Source organism: Lupinus angustifolius, chromosome LG05 (genome assembly GCF_001865875.1).
Source record: "Lupinus angustifolius cultivar Tanjil chromosome LG05, LupAngTanjil_v1.0, whole genome shotgun sequence".
Classification (NCBI taxonomy): domain Eukaryota; kingdom Viridiplantae; phylum Streptophyta; class Magnoliopsida; order Fabales; family Fabaceae; genus Lupinus; species Lupinus angustifolius.
In genome coordinates this window covers 10883658-10901163 of record NC_032013.1, presented here as the reverse complement: position 1 = coordinate 10901163, position 17506 = coordinate 10883658, and the positions used below count along the sequence as shown (strand labels likewise).

The following is a 17506-nucleotide window of genomic DNA, read 5'->3' as shown; positions in this document are numbered from 1 at the left end:
AATGCCAACACTTGTCTCTTCTCTCTTCCACTCCTACCACCCACCTCCTCCCTCTCTTCTCTATCTCAATCCCTCCTCACCGTTCATGTCAACCGCTCTCCGCCGTCCTCCGCCCTGTCACCTGCCGCGCCGCCACTCCTCCACCCCACCAGACTGACCCTCCTCCTCAAAACCATTCTGGGCACCTCCAAGGTTTCAACTTTCCAACCTTGTCTTTCATCTTTATTCAAATAGTTAATCTTATCTAGAGTAAATACTCATGGTCTTGAAATTTTGTTACATACCAATTTGATTCCCCGAAAAAATAAAAATTCGAATCGGTACACGCATAAATTTTGAATAACTAAAATATTATTACATTTTTTTATTAGTTAGGTAGCCTTTAGCATATACATTTTATATTTACAAAATTACATAGGATGAGACACTTTTCTTCCTTTAGATGGAAATATAGAGAAGAGAATTAATCTATTTCATTCTGTTCCATTTAGGTTTTATTGAAGTAGTTTATCTTGTAAAATTGTGGAGAAATTACACTTATATATATATTTCACATTATTATAAATTTTCTTTACACTTATAACTTGGCTAGGTTTGTATTCTACAACTTATCATGTTTTCCATTGAGGACTTGTTTTAGTGAATGATTTAAGAAAGTCTGCAGTCTTTGTATTTTTTTTTGGGAGAATAAGTGTTTGGTTAATAAAGGGATTGTGAAGTTCATTTTGGATTTTAAGTGAATAAGTACCAATTTAAATCTTTAGATGTAAGAATCAAAAGTAGCTAAGGCAGAGTCAATTTATGATGCAAAATTTGTTGAAATGATTATCTTGTGTAGCAATATTGGATTATCTAGGTTGAGCTTCACACTGTGGTAAGGTTTTTGCTAAGTGACCATAGGTCGTTCAAATCTTGGAAACGACCTTTCTGCTTATGGGGGTAAGACTGTGTATTTTTACCCTCCCAGATCCCACTAAGTGGGAGCCTCGTATACTGCCGCCTTTAGAAGGTGAGATTGGCGCAATGATAAAGTTGTTGCTTATTGACCATGAGGTCGCAGGTTCAAATCCTGGAAACAGTTTCCGTTTGCAGGTGTAACGCTACATACATCTACCCTCACATGGCCGAACTAATTGGGAGCCTCGTGCACTAAGCGACCTTTTTTTATTCCATTGCATTTTATTGTCAAGATTCATAAAGGCATGTTTCCTTTACTTTTTCTAGTTTAATGAATGTTATAATTGATTTATGGCAGAACATTATGATGTCGTTCTATCCACGTAGCTGACCCACCATTAGGGACTAAGTTCTGGCTGTTGTTGATATAAACTTGTACCGAATGTTATAATTGCTTTAGAGTATTATTAGGCATAATGATTTCTCTGGTATGTAATCTGATATTAAGTTTATTAAATGCCCAACTTCTATCATTCATGTTTTGATTTCGCATTGTTGCTTCCATAGCAAAGTTAAGGTTTTGGTATTGATGATACTTTCTGTATTTTTTTGAGGAACAGAACTTGCTGCATCTTTATCCCAAATTCAAGATAGAGTGCAGATCTTCTTCGCGGTTCTTTTCTGGATGTCTCTGTTCTTTTGGTATTCGGCCTGGGATGGGAGGGACAAACCAAACAAGGGTTCGAGATTTAGAAGATAAAATAGTAAGCATTTAATTTGTATATATTAAACTATAGCAGATAATTATACAGCATCAGGAAAGTGATGCAAATATGTAGAATGAATGTTCCAATTCTCCCATGTTCCAAGTGTTTAAAATTACTAGTATATTCAAAATTTAATGTCTAGAATCAGTACTGAATTCTGCAGTTACTCGTAGATAGAGGTAGTCGATGCGATATCTGGATTTATTTCTAAGGTCTTCATGCTATAGTGTCCTAGCTTAATTTATGAACTAAAATCACATGGAACCATAGCTTCATAAAAACTTTCAAGTCTCTTCTTTGCACAACTGTAACTAGCTTCCAGGTAGCTCTTTTGCTCCGCCATTCCTTCTTCTTTTTTGGAACGGAGTTAGGCCTTTACCTTCTTCTCTGACTTGCTTGTACCTGCCTTCCATCGATCCAGCGGATAATGTTCCTGTCCTGGTTTACGGATTTATCTTCTATGAATGCACGAACTTTAAAAGGTGGTTTACTTACTTTTTAGAGTCAGGACCAACTCTAACTCCGCATTCATTAGCTCTTAAGCCAGTGAATGTGAATTACAGTGAGTAGCAAGCAAGCGAACAGAGCGTAGCATATTTCATGATAAGCTAGTCAGCAGGAATAGTGGCCTTTCCGCTGCGAGGCACCCCTTATTTACCAATAAAAAAGGCAGGTTTATCAACCCTGCAAGCGTAATTATTTCGCTTCTAGAGCGCTCAGCCCTGTGTCAGAAAGACATTGAGGGCACATTCCAGCTAAGAAAATGAGTGAAATCCATTTTTTGCATAACTTGCATTCTCTTTATTCGCCAATGAACATCTACCTTTCGTCTGTAACATGCATTTTTTTGCTTTATTTAATGGATCTTCGAACTTGAGTGAAAGCCACTGCGTTTTCCGAAAGACAGTCTTGAAAAAAAAAGTTTCAAAGCCTCACTATGCACAAATTAAGCATTTCTCCCTGGAAGCATTGTAACATTATTGAATTGTCAATGCAAACTCATATTCGGTTTGTTGTTGTGTAGTTATGTTGGAGATTATTATAAATCAATGTTTCGATGTAATTTTATGCTTACAAGATAATTGAAGACACTGTCATAAATTGCTGCTGCAATTTTATAATGTAATATGCTGACAGTAAGGTGCTGAGGTTCCATGCTGATAATGCTCCCGGTGTCGGGATTTCGCGGGCTATGGTGCTCATGAAGAGCCTTTGCTTCATTGACTTGTCCCGCTCTTAACTCCTAAGGTGTTTGATAAGCTCTACCATTATCAATCCGGCGTAAGGTGAGAATTTTGTACACTGGGTCACCATTTTATCGATGTACCCCGTTAAATCGGATGCATAGTAGAAGCACCCTTCATCTTGCTACCCATTTCAGATGTTTCTAGCTTCAGTAGTTCCATCCATTAATACTTATGCCTTCTTATTTGGCCTAAACTGTGAAACCCTGAAATTTGAATGGTTGACTAATATGTTGAGATTCTAAATTTTTTGTTTGCCTGAGCCAGCTGGTATGGTGAACTTAAAGAAAAAAGTGCATCTTTCTAGAGTGAACATAAACTCGTTTTTATGAACTATCAAGGAGTTATAGTTGAGTTATTGAGTTTGTACAACAAATTTGGACAACATTTTACAGCATGAAGTGCTGAAGTTTTTGAGAATACATTTATAAGATGACTTCTCAATTTTCTATTTTCATTTATTATCTTTCAAAATTCAACTCGTAAAGAGATCGGTAGAAACCTACCTTTGTTAAAACTTAAAAGATTGAAAGAGATAGGAGCATCAAGAGTTCTAAAAACACCAAAATGTTTACTTAATTGAACAACCAATCATTTTACAACAAGAATGAATTCGGAGGTAGGTATAAGTTTTATAGAATATAGTCAGGTTGATCTTTATAAATTTTTATGCATATAAATTTAATCCCTAAAAAATTAAAATTCTAAATTGGTACTCAAAAATCATGAATCTAGAATCAAAATAATTGTTATCAAGAATCATAAAAATATTTAAAATAACTAATATTTAATATTTTTAGCATCATTTTGAATTTTTTAATTATCCATCGGCTAAGTTGATAAACAATTTTTTTGAGGAAACTAAATAAGTCTTTAGTCTAAATTTTACTGCCATTTTATACTTTTTTCCCCACGCTAGGGGAAAAGTCTTGCAATTTTGTAGAGATAATGATAGAGAAGATGTAACATTAAGTACTACAGTAAAAAGAACATTTTCTTTCACTAGCTATAGAGATAGATTCTTATCCTGCTTGGGGCCTCATAAATTCACTATTATAAAACTCGGCACGAACATGACATCTAATCAGTTTAAGTCTTTCATCTAATCGGGTTTGTATTAAAATTAGGTTGATTCAGTTAGTTTAAACTTAAAACTGATGATTCAGATAGTCGGATCGGTTTAATCGGTCGAGCCAATCAATTTTTTTTTTTATAAAAAAACAACCAAATCGATGTCATTTTTAGGTGGAAAAATAAAATACTTTTAACTTATCTCTAACTATGTTTGTCATTTGTTGCTTATGTTATAACAAAATCTTCTTTATTTAATCAAAATTTAAATGTATTGTACGATTTTGTTCTAGTTAAAACATGGTTTATATGTTGTTTGATGATATTTTCAACTTATTTGTGTAACTTTGTAGTAGTAAAATTTTCTTTGTTGGTTTTTAATCATGTATGCTAATGTTTTTAAAATTTGAATATACAACTATTAAATATTGTTATGTAGTATTATGAATTTTTTAGAATTTTTAATATAAACCGAGTTAACTGATCCAACCATTGACCCAATGATTTGATCAGTGACTTATTAGCACATTACCCTGATCGAATCATTGATCAGTTCGAGTTTAATAACGCTGATAAAAATAGTCTCGAGTTGATAAAAAAAAGATAATCCCATTTAATATGAACTTTTAATCATAGTAATTATGTGGAATATAATTATTTTAATCTTGCTTTATTTTTTTATGGAAAATGTAAAACCTACATCATCAACTTCTAAGGTGTATGTGGTGTAGGGAAGAGATGAACTTAGACGTGATTGATGATACGATAGAGTAGGAATACAAATAGAAAAAGAAAAGGATGAAGTTAAATGAAGGTGTAAGATAAAAAAGTGTAGAATATCTTTATTTTAATCAACAACGTGTTAGTCTAGTGATATAAGACCCTTCTAGATCCCATAAGAATTAAAATATCAAGAGTTTGATTTTTGGGAGTGACACTTGTTGACTAAGGTAACCACACCCCCGAAAACGATTAGTTCCTTAATCCTAAGGTGAAAGATACCATTGATAGTACTATAAAAAAAAATAACACATACAAAAAGCATAAAGAGACATTAATTAAATGATTAAGTATGATTTGGATCTCTATATTTATAGTTCATTTTGATGTATGTTAATCCTTTTTTCTTTAAGTTTTTAATTTTTTTCATTCTTACTCGATATTAATTTTAGTCATTGTCATCAATATTGGATGGAAAATAGTAACGTGGAGGGACTAAATCTTTCCTTAATCCTGGAACTAAAATGAGTGACTCATAAATGTAAGAACTAAAAATGAGCTAATTTTATATGATTTGTATGCATTTAGTCCTCACCTTATCATATCTCATCCAAGTTCATTGTGTTGACTAAAATTAAAACTAAATAAAAATATTGTGATTAAAAACTTAAAAAATAGGAATTAATATCAAAATAAGCTAGTGGAACAAAATTATATTTAAGCCATAATTGAACGATCCATCAAAGTTGCTGTAAAAAGATCTACAAAATTGATGCCATTTGTATTTTTTAAACGTCATTCTTTATATATAGAAGAGTAGAAGACACAATGTTGTATATAATGTTAGAAAGTTGATATTTCAAAACTTAAGTATATTTTTACTTTGATATGTCTCCTTTCCTCTTCCATTATCGACCATCTAGTCTAGTACTAAAAAGCTTGCTAAAACAATTCTTAAAGTTCTACGAAAGCAATTTTTTTCTACACCATCAATTATATGATATATCAATTTGTAGGTTAACTTTTAGAGAATAATGTATCTCCTCATATAAGGAGATAATTTATCTCCTCTTGCCAGTAAAAATGTGACGTGTGTGCTATTTTGTTTATTTTTAAAAATATTTTTATAGAAAATGATGAAACATGACACATATCATGATTTCACTGGCAGGAGATAACTTATCTCCTTATATAAGGAGATACTTCATTCCCTAACTTTTATCTATTGCTCTACTTATATCATCAATAACATAAAGATAAGATATTTTTATTGGCTAGAAACTCCTATTGGCTATATCTCTAATTATATGAAGGACATGAGATAAGATATTTTTATTGGTTAAAAACACTTAAGAATCTCTATCTTGCTACATTATTTAGCATTAAAAGTCATGTCCCAACAAAACATGCCCATGGATCCCTAAAACAAAAGTCATGTCCCTACAAAATATGCCCATGGATCCTCCAAAGAGGTGTTGAAACGTAGACATAGTTGGCTTTAGTTTGGAAAGGGTAAGGCAAGATGGTGATATATGACACTTTTTGTCACTTGCAAAATCAATTTTTAGCCGTTCATATTTTGCATTATACAATAACATAGGGGACCCTTTTTCTATTCATGCCACCATTTTCAGTCAAACGTGTCGTTATTGCATAAGTCCTACTCTCCTACTTGTATATCTTTTTGGGCATAGTAGTGTTATTTATAAATATAAAATATAGATGAATGTGTATGCTTTTTATTTTGGAAAAAACAAGGGAAGTAATATGGATGAAAAGTTATGTTTCTCTTCCCCTAAAATGAGAGGTATAGTTGTTTGATGTATCATTATTATAAGGGGAATATGTTGGTTGAAAATCAAAATAAGTACATCATTAAATATCATTTAGATTTTCTTTGAAAAACGTATATGTAGAAATTAAGGGAGAGATAAAAACAAATAAATAATATCAAATTTAATGTTTAAAATGTATTTTCAAATGATAGTATCCTATATATTAAGTGTTTATATAAGTTGGTATGGACGGTAATAAACCAAATGTCTTGAGTTTAAGTATGTAGGAATATAAAAAGAGTTTTGTCTTTCATTAATTTATTAAGCTCAAAATCAATTAACAAGCACAATGATTTATCACAAATGGTATTCTAAACAATGTTATGCAATAATGAAAATATATCATATTAATTAAAAAATTAAATATTTTTTATTATTTTTTATTTTTACAATATCATTAATCCAATACATAGTTTGGGACAATAAATCTTTGTTTGTAATTCGTAAAACAACATTGGACATGTTAGTGGTATGTTCTTGTTATATAAAGACCAACTAGCTTCTTATATTCTATTCAATCTTTGATGTTTCAACATGAGAGCTTCTTTCCATCACTTTATTTTCCACTCTTCCTCTTTCCTTTCCCTTTAAGTACTTTTCTTTCACTTTTCAAGTCTTAGCTGGCTCCTAAGGTGCTTTCAACTTGCACCATTTGTTTCTATATATCTATCATCATATCAATCTCCAACTCCATTTTTTATCATTGTGAACATTAACCATGTTACTTAGAAGTTCTTCCACACCAATTCTAAGTTCATTACTATCATATTCTAAAGAATCTTCTCATGAACTAGAACCCATTCTTCATCACCTTCCTAGAACAACATCAGTTTCATGTCTAAGCCAAAACTTAGTAGATATAGACCTTATTCAAACCTCACCAAATCCTAAGAGAAAACATCATGTCCCACGTTGTTGTAACATTCTTAAAAACCAACTAAGTACAAGGATCATAGAAAGAGATGAAGTGAAACAAAAAACTTACATGAAAGCAAAACTTCATGAAGATTTTGGTGTTGAGAAAAAAGATAGCATGTTGCATGTTTCTGTGATGGATAGTGATATAGGGTGCAATGGTGGAAGGATTGGTGGTGGTAATAATGGTAGTGGAAGAGGTTCAGATGATGGAAATGGAAGAGGGTGGAGTTTCTCTGAAGGAAATAATCATGGTAATAGTGATAATAGTGATGCTCATTATCAGAATATGATTGAAGCAAACCCTAATGATGCTCTTTTGCTTGGAAACTATGCAAAGTTTTTGAAGGAGGTAATTAAAATTTTGTATAAATAGTTAATTACTTTCTTGATCATGCATTTTTTCTCTAGACCATAGTTTTAAATTGAAAAGTTCGCAATTGCAATTAGAGCTGTAATAGTGCAGTTTCCAGTCGTTTAACAATTGCATTACTACACTTATCAAATAACTTTAAAGTCTTCATTTTCTTCTAAAACTCAACTCGTAAGTGAAGCATTAGTCGGAAATTAAAAATTATTAGGCAGGTTAAATTGTGTTCTCAGTTGATACATAGAAATGCAGAAGACTTTAAGTTTCATTAATTTTAATACATATATATCATTAAATATAGATTACTTGTCCCATTTTTCTTGTTTTATTATGTCTCAGACCAATTAAAAGTTGACATATATTTAAACTAAAAAATAAAAAAATAAAAAATAATTTATTTACGTTATTTAATGGAATCTGATTAGACTGGGACATGGGGACAGGAACATTTTTTTGTGATATAAGATCAGTTCTATATCATCATGTCATGAAATTTTAATTTCTATATGTGGGTTGGTATAATATTAAATTTGCAAATAGGTTATGGGTGATTATCCTAAAGCGATGGAGTATTTAGAAAGGGCGATTTTGGCTAATCCTAGTGATGGTCATATTTTGTCACTCTATGCGGATTTAATATGGCAAACTGAGAAGGATGCTGATAGAGCTGAAGGATATTTTGATCAAGCTATTAAAAGTTCCCCTCATGATTGGTAAGATATTAATATCTATATACTCTATCAATATCATTTATCATTTATTTATATAAGTTTATGTGAAAATCAATGATAATTAACATATGAATGATGTATTGGCAAGGTAAAAAACTTTTACATCATCTATGTATAAATATTAAACTTTATATATATAATAAAGAAGTAATCTCCTTCCGTTAGAAGTCTCACATTGTGTATCATAACAAATTTAATGAGGTATTTAAGCTAAGAGGTTCTCCCACCTGATAGACTAGTATTTTAGATTGAGTTCTCTTCATGTGCTTAAGTCATAATAATTTTGTGCTTTCATTGAGAGTTGTATCACAGAAAGGACTACCTATAGGCTGGATTAAAGTATATTACCGAATACTAATACGTTAGTAAAGTCGCCAAAAGAGAAATAGCTACCATCAGGTCAGTGTCAATATAGTGAAAGTCGTCATGGACGTTGGCCCTTAAAAGGGTGACAATATTAGGAGCCTCACATTAGGTAGCATAGCAAACTCAATATGATACTTAAGTCAGATTATCTTTTGGGTTAGACTCTCGTCGTATTCTTAAGTCGTAACGCCTTTCATACCCACATTACACGTTCTATGAGTACTTAATTTTAGATTTGAAACTCATACCCTTGGTTTGTAATAAAAAAAATTAATGCTGCAGCTATGTCATGGCTTCATATGCTAAATTCCTTTGGGATGCTGAAGAGGATGAAGAAGACAAAGACTTCAGAGTTGAATCTGATCACAACCATACATATCCAAATGATCTGTTTGAAGGAAATAAAGTACTGAACCATCACTCTCATTTAACAGCAGCCTCATAATAAGCCTTTCCTTTGTCTCTTAACAAAAGGTGGCTACTAGCTAGGATGGTAACTTGCATGACATGAAGTATTTAATTTCAAATGTTCGATTCCCGAGAGCAACACTTTGTTAGGAGGGGCAGTCACGCAAAACGAAAGAGATTATTTTATTACCCAAAAAAGGTAAAGATATATCATTTGTAGTATAAAAAACAAAGAGTATGTGAGTTTTCACCGAGGTTCGTCACTTGGTCTTGTAAAAATTATTGTCCAATGTGAATAGCTTATAATTAAAACAGCTTATTGTGCTTCATGTGCTATCAAGTATGGTAAGGCTTCAATTGTGTATTTATGGAGAATGTCAAGTTTTGTATATATGATTGAAAAAAGAATAGCACTCTATTGTATCCTAGATTTGAACTTAATCTCATAACTTGAATTATCGTTTATATCATCCATAATGTGCAATGATAATATATAGGTAATAACTCATTCATATAGGCATCAATGGTGGTAGATCACATACACCAATATTTCATGATTACAAAATTAAAAAAAAAACTTAGACATTGTAAAGTGTTGTTGTCTTGAAAAGTGTCACGGATTTTCTTCAATATCATAAAAACATAAAGATTAAATAGTACCAACGTAACTTGTTACAAGTAGTCATACTTTAACACAGTGGCGGATCTTCTTTAGGGCAGGTGGGGGCAACTCCCCCCTAAATTTTTTTTTTCTAATTTTAAAAAAAAATTTATTTACTTATTTTAATATATATTTTTAGTTTATACAAATTATACATTCCTTCTAAAAATTATAGATATATATAAAGTTTTTTACATGTATAAATATAGATATTGTTTATAATATTTACATCATTTTAGTTCATAATGATTTTGCACTTAAGAAAATATTAGAAGATCACAAATTATCTTTGTCAAACATTTACAGCAAAAGTCCTAAAATTCTATGTATTTTTATAAATCATTTAATATTTATAACATATGTATTTTTATGCAAAAATTATACCTATAGACTTTAATGCGAGTAAGAAAATATTTATTTGAGATTTCAATTTCAACCTTTTATTATTGATGTCGTTAGTAATTCATGCTTGAAAAAATATCAATCATATCTGAATTAATTGCAACTTTGATGATAAAGTAAAAGTGAATGCATATAATTTGCTTGATTAAGTTATTCGTTTTATCTTAAATATTCTGGTGCAACTACTATAGGAAGATCATTTTTAGTAACGAACACAATCAAATAAACTTATGTAGTAAAATAGAAGATGAATTTCTTGTACATAACATGATGATTTATATTGAAATGTAAATATCTGAAAATTTTACTCTTAATTCAATCTTCGATGAATTGAAGTCTTTAACTAAGAGCAACACTTTAAATGAATGTATATTTTTATTTAATGTTTTTAATTATTATTTTTTGTACATTTTGAAACATTGAAAGAATTGTCTATTTTTCTTTATATTTTTGTTATTCAACTAATTTTAATTATAAATTACAATTGAATATTATTGCCACTCCTAAACTAAAGTTCAAGATCCGTCACTGCTTTAACCTATACTAAAAAATTTCATGCTTTAAAATAATCCAATATCATTTGTTAATCATATTGAGCATTGGATTAATTTCAAGAAGATACCTTCCAAAATATTTTGACACTATAAAACTTAAAGGATAGTATTGGAAAAAGCCAAGGCATGCATTAGCATAGAGCCAAAGACAAACAACCACATCAAAAAATCATTTCATATATTCCTAAAGGTGATAGTTTTTTTATGAATTATTAGAGTCTATTATATTTGTCTAGTGCAACATTTTCTATCCTTTTGCTTACTATTATATGTATGGGTCTCTTTGCTTTCTATTTCTTTTCACATGTCATACTCAATGATAAGAGATATATATGTCACATTATTTGGCTACTACTTGTTCAATATATGAACGGTTTATATTTATGTTGTTTTATCATCAAGTGTTTCCCTACCCCTTTTGTATACAATACTAATCCTTTTGAATAAAGAATAATAGGTTTAGGTCCCGTGACTTGAAATTTGCCCTCTCCGTCTTAATTCATCAAATATACATACTAATTCTTCATATTGCTTTGTTTTTTGTTTAATTAAATTCCTTATCTAACACAAAAGTTACTACTACATCTTTTTCTTATATTACTAAGGTATCACTACACCTTTTTGGGTAAGAAATTAATTTTTTTGGAGTCGTGATTATCACTCCCAACAAGTGTTTCTCCCAAAAATTGATTTTTTTACATTTTGGTCATCCTGAGGATCAAGCAAGATCTTACTCCATTATATCAACGTACTATGTTCCTTTATATTTGTCATTTTCATTAAAATTTAATCATATTTAATGGTGATTTTCGTAGTGGTAGATATTAATTACTTGTTTATCAATATACTTTAACCCTTACTATTTCAAAAGACAAAAATTAACAATAAAGTAAAGTAAAGAAATAAACTAAGAATAGTGTAATAGGAAAAAAACAATTTTATTAAAAACAAAAAAGTTGAAAATTTTCCTTGATTCCAATAAAGCAACACTTAGACTATATCTTATAGAGTAGGGATCACTTGTTTCTAACAATAACCCAATTCATGTCCAAAGCCAGTCACATGTTGACATGTGAATAAAAGAAAAATTTTAAAAACAAAAATTAATAAAAAGTAACACTCTAATTAATTTGAGACAATAAATGACATAGCGTTTCAAACAGATCATCTTTGTCCATATCTTATAGGCAGAATCTTACTACATGACAACTTAAGTCAAATCTCTCCTAGAAAACAGTGTATAGAGATCCTAAAAATTGTTTCTTTTATAAAATAGTACTAACTTCAAACCTTTGAGTTAATTTGTTGGTATAACATAAGTGATCATTGTGCGGTATTGACCACAAGCAATCAAATAATATGCATAGAATAAATAGAAGAGAAGAAATAAGAGAATTTGTTAACGGGGTTCGGCCAATGTGCCTACGTCCCCATGAGCGTTGAGCGATTACCAATATATTATTAGAGAATAAGGATTACAAACCCTAGCACACTCATGAACCCACCTTCCCATGAGGTGTTTCTATTTTATACTTATATATGGTGCACATTATAACAAGGGACTTGAGTCCAATATATAACATTGGTTACTGTACTCTATTCCAATACTAAATAATGTGGGACTAACACAATAACATATTTCAAGCATCCCAACAATCTCCACCTTCATTGAAATAGACGAATATCTCGTTCCTTAGGAAATCTACACAAGAATCTCCACCTTAGCAAATATATGGCTTCACCTTGTTCAATGTCTAAATCTCTTTAACTTCTCCCCTACAACATAAACCTTCTATGTATCCTTGACGATGTTACCAAGAGCCTAGCTCTCCAAATTTTTAGTGCAGCTTCCCATATTGCCATCAAATGGAACACACCACCTAGCCACTTATTGTTAGGAAGTCTTTCAATATATCAGAACCTCTACACAAAAGTTCACCAACAATCGTCCTCTTCAATAATCAGTCAAACTCAACTTTTGAGCTTCCTTAGAAAGCATCAACCGTTACCACAATTGTCTACTCCGACATTCCTAGTTCAAAAGAATTATCATACTCCATCATAAGGAGTATACACACACCACACACCTCGCATCAATGCTAACTAATGTATGTGTCACATCCTTGCATCCAAGCCAATGTCACACTCCTACATCTCTATCAATGCTCGTGTTACAACTCGCATCAAAGTCAATGCCCATGTTACACCCTACATCGAAGTTAGATAGCGCCTTTGTGCTTTTGTGGATCTGCTAACAATTAACATCATTCACTATGACGTGTCAGACACACCATTAGCATATTCCACTTCTCATCTCAAATAAGAACATTCTCTTAACATCTAGAGAGATATTGTCAGCATCTGTCTCTAGGTCAAACTCAACACATGAGTCCCTATCTCCACCTTGATCCTAACCTAATACATGAACTTATGGGGTTTTGGATCAACACATACATCGCCCAGACCATAGTTTCACCATGTTTCCTTCTCCTTCAACTCATCTACTCTATCTTTACTATTACCTTTGACGCACATTGTCTAGTCATCACGCCTTCATCCTCTTTAGCCATTATCTGACGTCTGGGTTAAGAGCCATCTACCAATTGGCTCTAATACCAATTGTTGGTGCACAAAAGCGATCGTTGCACATCGTTGGTCACAAGCAATCAAATAAAGGCGTAGAATAAATGGAAAAGAATAATCAAGAGAATTTGATAACGGGGTTCGGCCAATTGTGTCTAAGTCACTGGGAGCGTTAAGCAGCTACCAAGATATTATTAGAGAATAAGGATTACAAACTTTAGTACACCAATGGGTCCACCTGCATGTGGGGTGTTTCTATTTGGTGTTTATATCTGGTGCACATTATAACAAGAGATTTGAGTCCAATATAATATTGGTTACTGTACTCTATTCCAATACTAGACAATGTGAGACTAATACAATAACATATTTCAAGCATCCCAACATAATTTGTAAGCTTTAATTATCATTATAAAATTGGATTACTTAATGCACTAAAAATATCATTTCATTTACCATATCCATATTGTTATCTATATTAATAGTAACATGAATGATATATTAATTTATTTATTAAAATTGGTTTTAAATATATTTCAAAGTAAATAAATACATAAATAAAAACAAAATAATTTAAATATTTAGTTAATTTTTTATAAAAAATAAAATAATGACAAAATTTAGTAACTATATAAACTAAAAAGTATTTTATTTTATAGACCAAAAATATTTTTTATATAAACAATTTGTTTGTTAAAATGGACCATAAATGAGCCCAATGATAATGGCCAACTGGTTGCTATTAATTAGTGTTGAGGAAGCTAAATCCTCATATTAATCCCTCTGAATAATAAAATAACACATATTACTCATAAACCAAATATTAATAAATAAAATGTTACTTGAGACATATATCACATATTTTGGTAGAAATAATGGGATATTTCAAAATCAATAAGCAATAAAGGAAATAATCCAATAACTATTTGAATAGTGCCTAGTAAAATGAGGGAGGAGATGTGAGAATTACTTCCAACATGTCTCATTTATAAAAATATATTATATGAGGCGAAAGACTTACATTTGATCGATGACGAAGTGATATATTTTAGTCAATAACAACATAAAATAAGTTATTATTTCATTCTGATATAATATTAATGTATCATTTCAAAACTAATTAAAAGAATGAGGTGAGCCAGCTGTACTTACTTCCTAATAGGATGAACCTTCGGTATATGTACATAATACAAAAAGAAATTTAAAATTTGTTTATTACTTAGAATTTTATATTCTCCTTTTTGTGTCAAAATTTATTAATTAAATTATTTTAATTAGTTTTATTTAATAAATTTGATAGCCTAATGTATGGGATTTCTATTTAATAGGTTTTGAGGATGATAAGTACATACTATCATATCCTTGTAACTGAAGAATTTATTCATAGAATTTTTTACTTGTAAATTATAAGACAAACAACTTTATTATTACATTAAGACACATCCAAATACTTAATGTCATAGAAATAACCTATTCCCTTATAAAGATGGGGCTACATATATATATACTATTCTCAAATTTCACTATAGTATAATACAGTAAACCGCCCTTTTGAAGATGTCATGCATTTAGACAAAGCGAATCACCAATTTTAATTACAATCAATTCATCAATAATTATTAAAGTTTCTCCATTGTATTTTTTATAGGAAAAAATAGGATTCATGAGATAATAAAGTCTTAGATTACAAAAAATCTATTTACCCTACTTAAATAGTCTTATAATTATTATGTTATAAGAAAAATATGTAGTCAACTAGTCTTAAAACAATAACATTATTAATACAAATAGTTTGAAGTCTATTATTTACGAACGGACCATATTTGAGATCTAAAGCCATTGTTTTAGCGATCTTATGATTGGCCCACTCTTGCACAAATGGTGTGTTTTTACTAGACAATAGTTAATCTCACTTTAAATTCTTGTAGGGGTTAATACTTTATCCTAACATGACAATAATGAATTTAAAAGAGTAAATTGTAGTGGAAAATTATGGATTGGAGAACTAATTATCTTATTTTTCTAATGTACACTTGCCTCAGAGATTAACATGTATAAATACGTGTTGATTGTTTTCATAGATTTAAGTCACTAAGTATGATATGATGAATGATATCATTACAATTAATTAACGAATTTGCAAATCGCCTTAGTTTAACTCCATACCCTTCACATAAGTTAACACAAAGGTAAACAAAAATCATCATTTTGGATTAAAGGTAAATATAAAGGTGCAATTATATTTTGGTTTTAGTAGATCTCTAATTCAATTTTATACTTGGAGTGCTATTATTATTGTTGTTTTGTTAGATTGGATTTTAGTGGATCTCTTTTGAACCATGTAATATTTTTATCATCTCATTTTCGAGAATTGTATATTTATTTTTTCCTATTTGTAATTTTTGTTCTTTTTAATAAAATTTTCACTTAACAAAAAAAATAACTATTTTAACAATAGTCTCAAACACGTGTAGACAAAGATGTGAGCACTCAAGCTTTTCTGCATGAGTATGCTTATCAATAAATAAATTGTTTTCAAATAATGTTGTACTCTATTTCTTACAGCCCTAAATAAATCTATAGCATCTACCTTTGTCATTAAAAATATTGTCCCATGCCTTAAAAAAAATTGTGTCATGTTGATGTTAATTTTTTTGCAAAAGTACCTGATCATGTTTGTCTTTCCCTTTTCATGCATCTTGGCTTTCTATTGTTGGAATTTCTGACAATTTATGGGTCACAAATATAATTCTATAATTGTGTTATGTTCATTATGTAATTAGCCAAAATATAAAATGATCTTAAGTAATTAATTTGGTGGCTAAGGGCATATGTGTCATGAAATAATGATAAGTGTAGATACCTTCAGGCAATTTCTGATTTGATGAAGGGACTGAATCAGAATTATTGCAACTAAAGTAGTAACCACTACGGGGTTACTTTTATGGGTTATGGTCCCCATTTGTAGAGCAACAGGTTTTCAAGTGTAAAGGTGGAGGAGAATAAGGTAGGATGAGAATAGTGTTATCCAGAATAGGATAACACTATCCACTCATCCATAAGGCACATAAGGCATGAGGATAAGGTCTCTCCTCTAACACAGCACACAGCACACTCAAGAAACTAAAGGCACATTCCCTCATTCCCTTCTAGAGAGAAACTAAGGAAAACCATTCGGCGCTCTATCATCTGGAAGATCATCTCACCCTCATACCTTCGAGATTCCGGAAATGGCTCAACAAGGTATGTTCTTCATCTTCACCATGAACTCATTTGAGATTTCTTCGGTCTGGACCATAGATGTTCCATTTGGGTGTATGTATGGGCATACACATTCGGTTGTGGGAACAAAGCCATGGTCATAAGGACTTCCGTGTTTACTCTATGGATTTCGGATGGAGATATTTCTCCAACAAGTGGTATCAGAGCCGCCCCAATTTGATTCATGAGTGAAATTAGGGTTCTTGCTTTTATTCCCCAAAACTGGATTGATTTAGGGTTTTGATGTTTTCATTGTTTTAAATTCATGTTTTTCATATGAATATAGAATGATTTAATCATGAATGTTTAATGTTTCAGGTTTAATCTTGAATTTTGGGTGATTTTAGGAGAAGAGCGATGCAGAAATCGCACTTTTCATGTTCTGCTGTAGTGCTCTCGCTCAGGCGAGAGCTGAACAGAAGCATTGGCTTCAATGGCGCTCAAGCGAGAGCACCTCGCCCAAGCGAAATCTCGCTCGGGCGACATAAGGCTCGCTCAAGCGAGAAGGAAACAGAGGCAAATCGCCTTCAATTGGGCTCAAGCGAGATTTGGCTCGCCCGAGCGAGATTAGGCTCGCCCAAGCGAAAAGAAAAAAAAATTAATTATTTTTGGGACTTCAGTATCTTTGTGCATTGATTTTAATTGTTATTTGGATGTCCGTTAAGGTTGTCTGTTATTTCAAATGAGCCAAATGGGGTGAAATGTCGCCAAAGTGACCTCT

The 17506-nt window shown here is 31.2% G+C and overlaps 2 protein-coding genes and 1 long non-coding RNA gene across 4 annotated transcripts; 2 read left to right on the top strand and 1 right to left on the bottom strand.

The window, feature by feature from the left end:
- LOC109347775 lies at positions 1-3262 on the top strand (the record flags this gene model as incomplete). The annotated part of the gene is made up of 3 exons (XM_019587828.1): positions 1-192; positions 1518-1661; positions 2743-3262. Coding segments are annotated over 3 exons (384 nt in total), but the record flags the coding sequence as incomplete, so codon positions are not given.
- On the bottom strand, positions 7121-7355 carry LOC109347777. The gene is made up of 2 exons (XR_002107642.1): positions 7252-7355; positions 7121-7216 (listed from the first exon to the last, which is right to left on the bottom strand). It is a non-coding gene; the product is annotated as an uncharacterized LOC109347777 (long non-coding RNA).
- Positions 7214-9752, top strand: LOC109347774. Of its 2 annotated transcripts, XM_019587827.1 has the most exons (4): positions 7214-7590; positions 7621-7801; positions 8360-8532; positions 9199-9752. In XM_019587827.1, the coding sequence occupies exons 1-4, from the start codon at positions 7253-7255 to the stop codon at positions 9359-9361; spliced, it is 855 nt and encodes a 284-aa protein (XP_019443372.1). In that variant the 5' UTR covers positions 7214-7252; the 3' UTR covers positions 9362-9752. The 2 variants fall into 2 exon arrangements, with proteins under 2 accessions (XP_019443372.1, XP_019443371.1); XM_019587826.1 differs by having other exon boundaries at positions 7214-7801.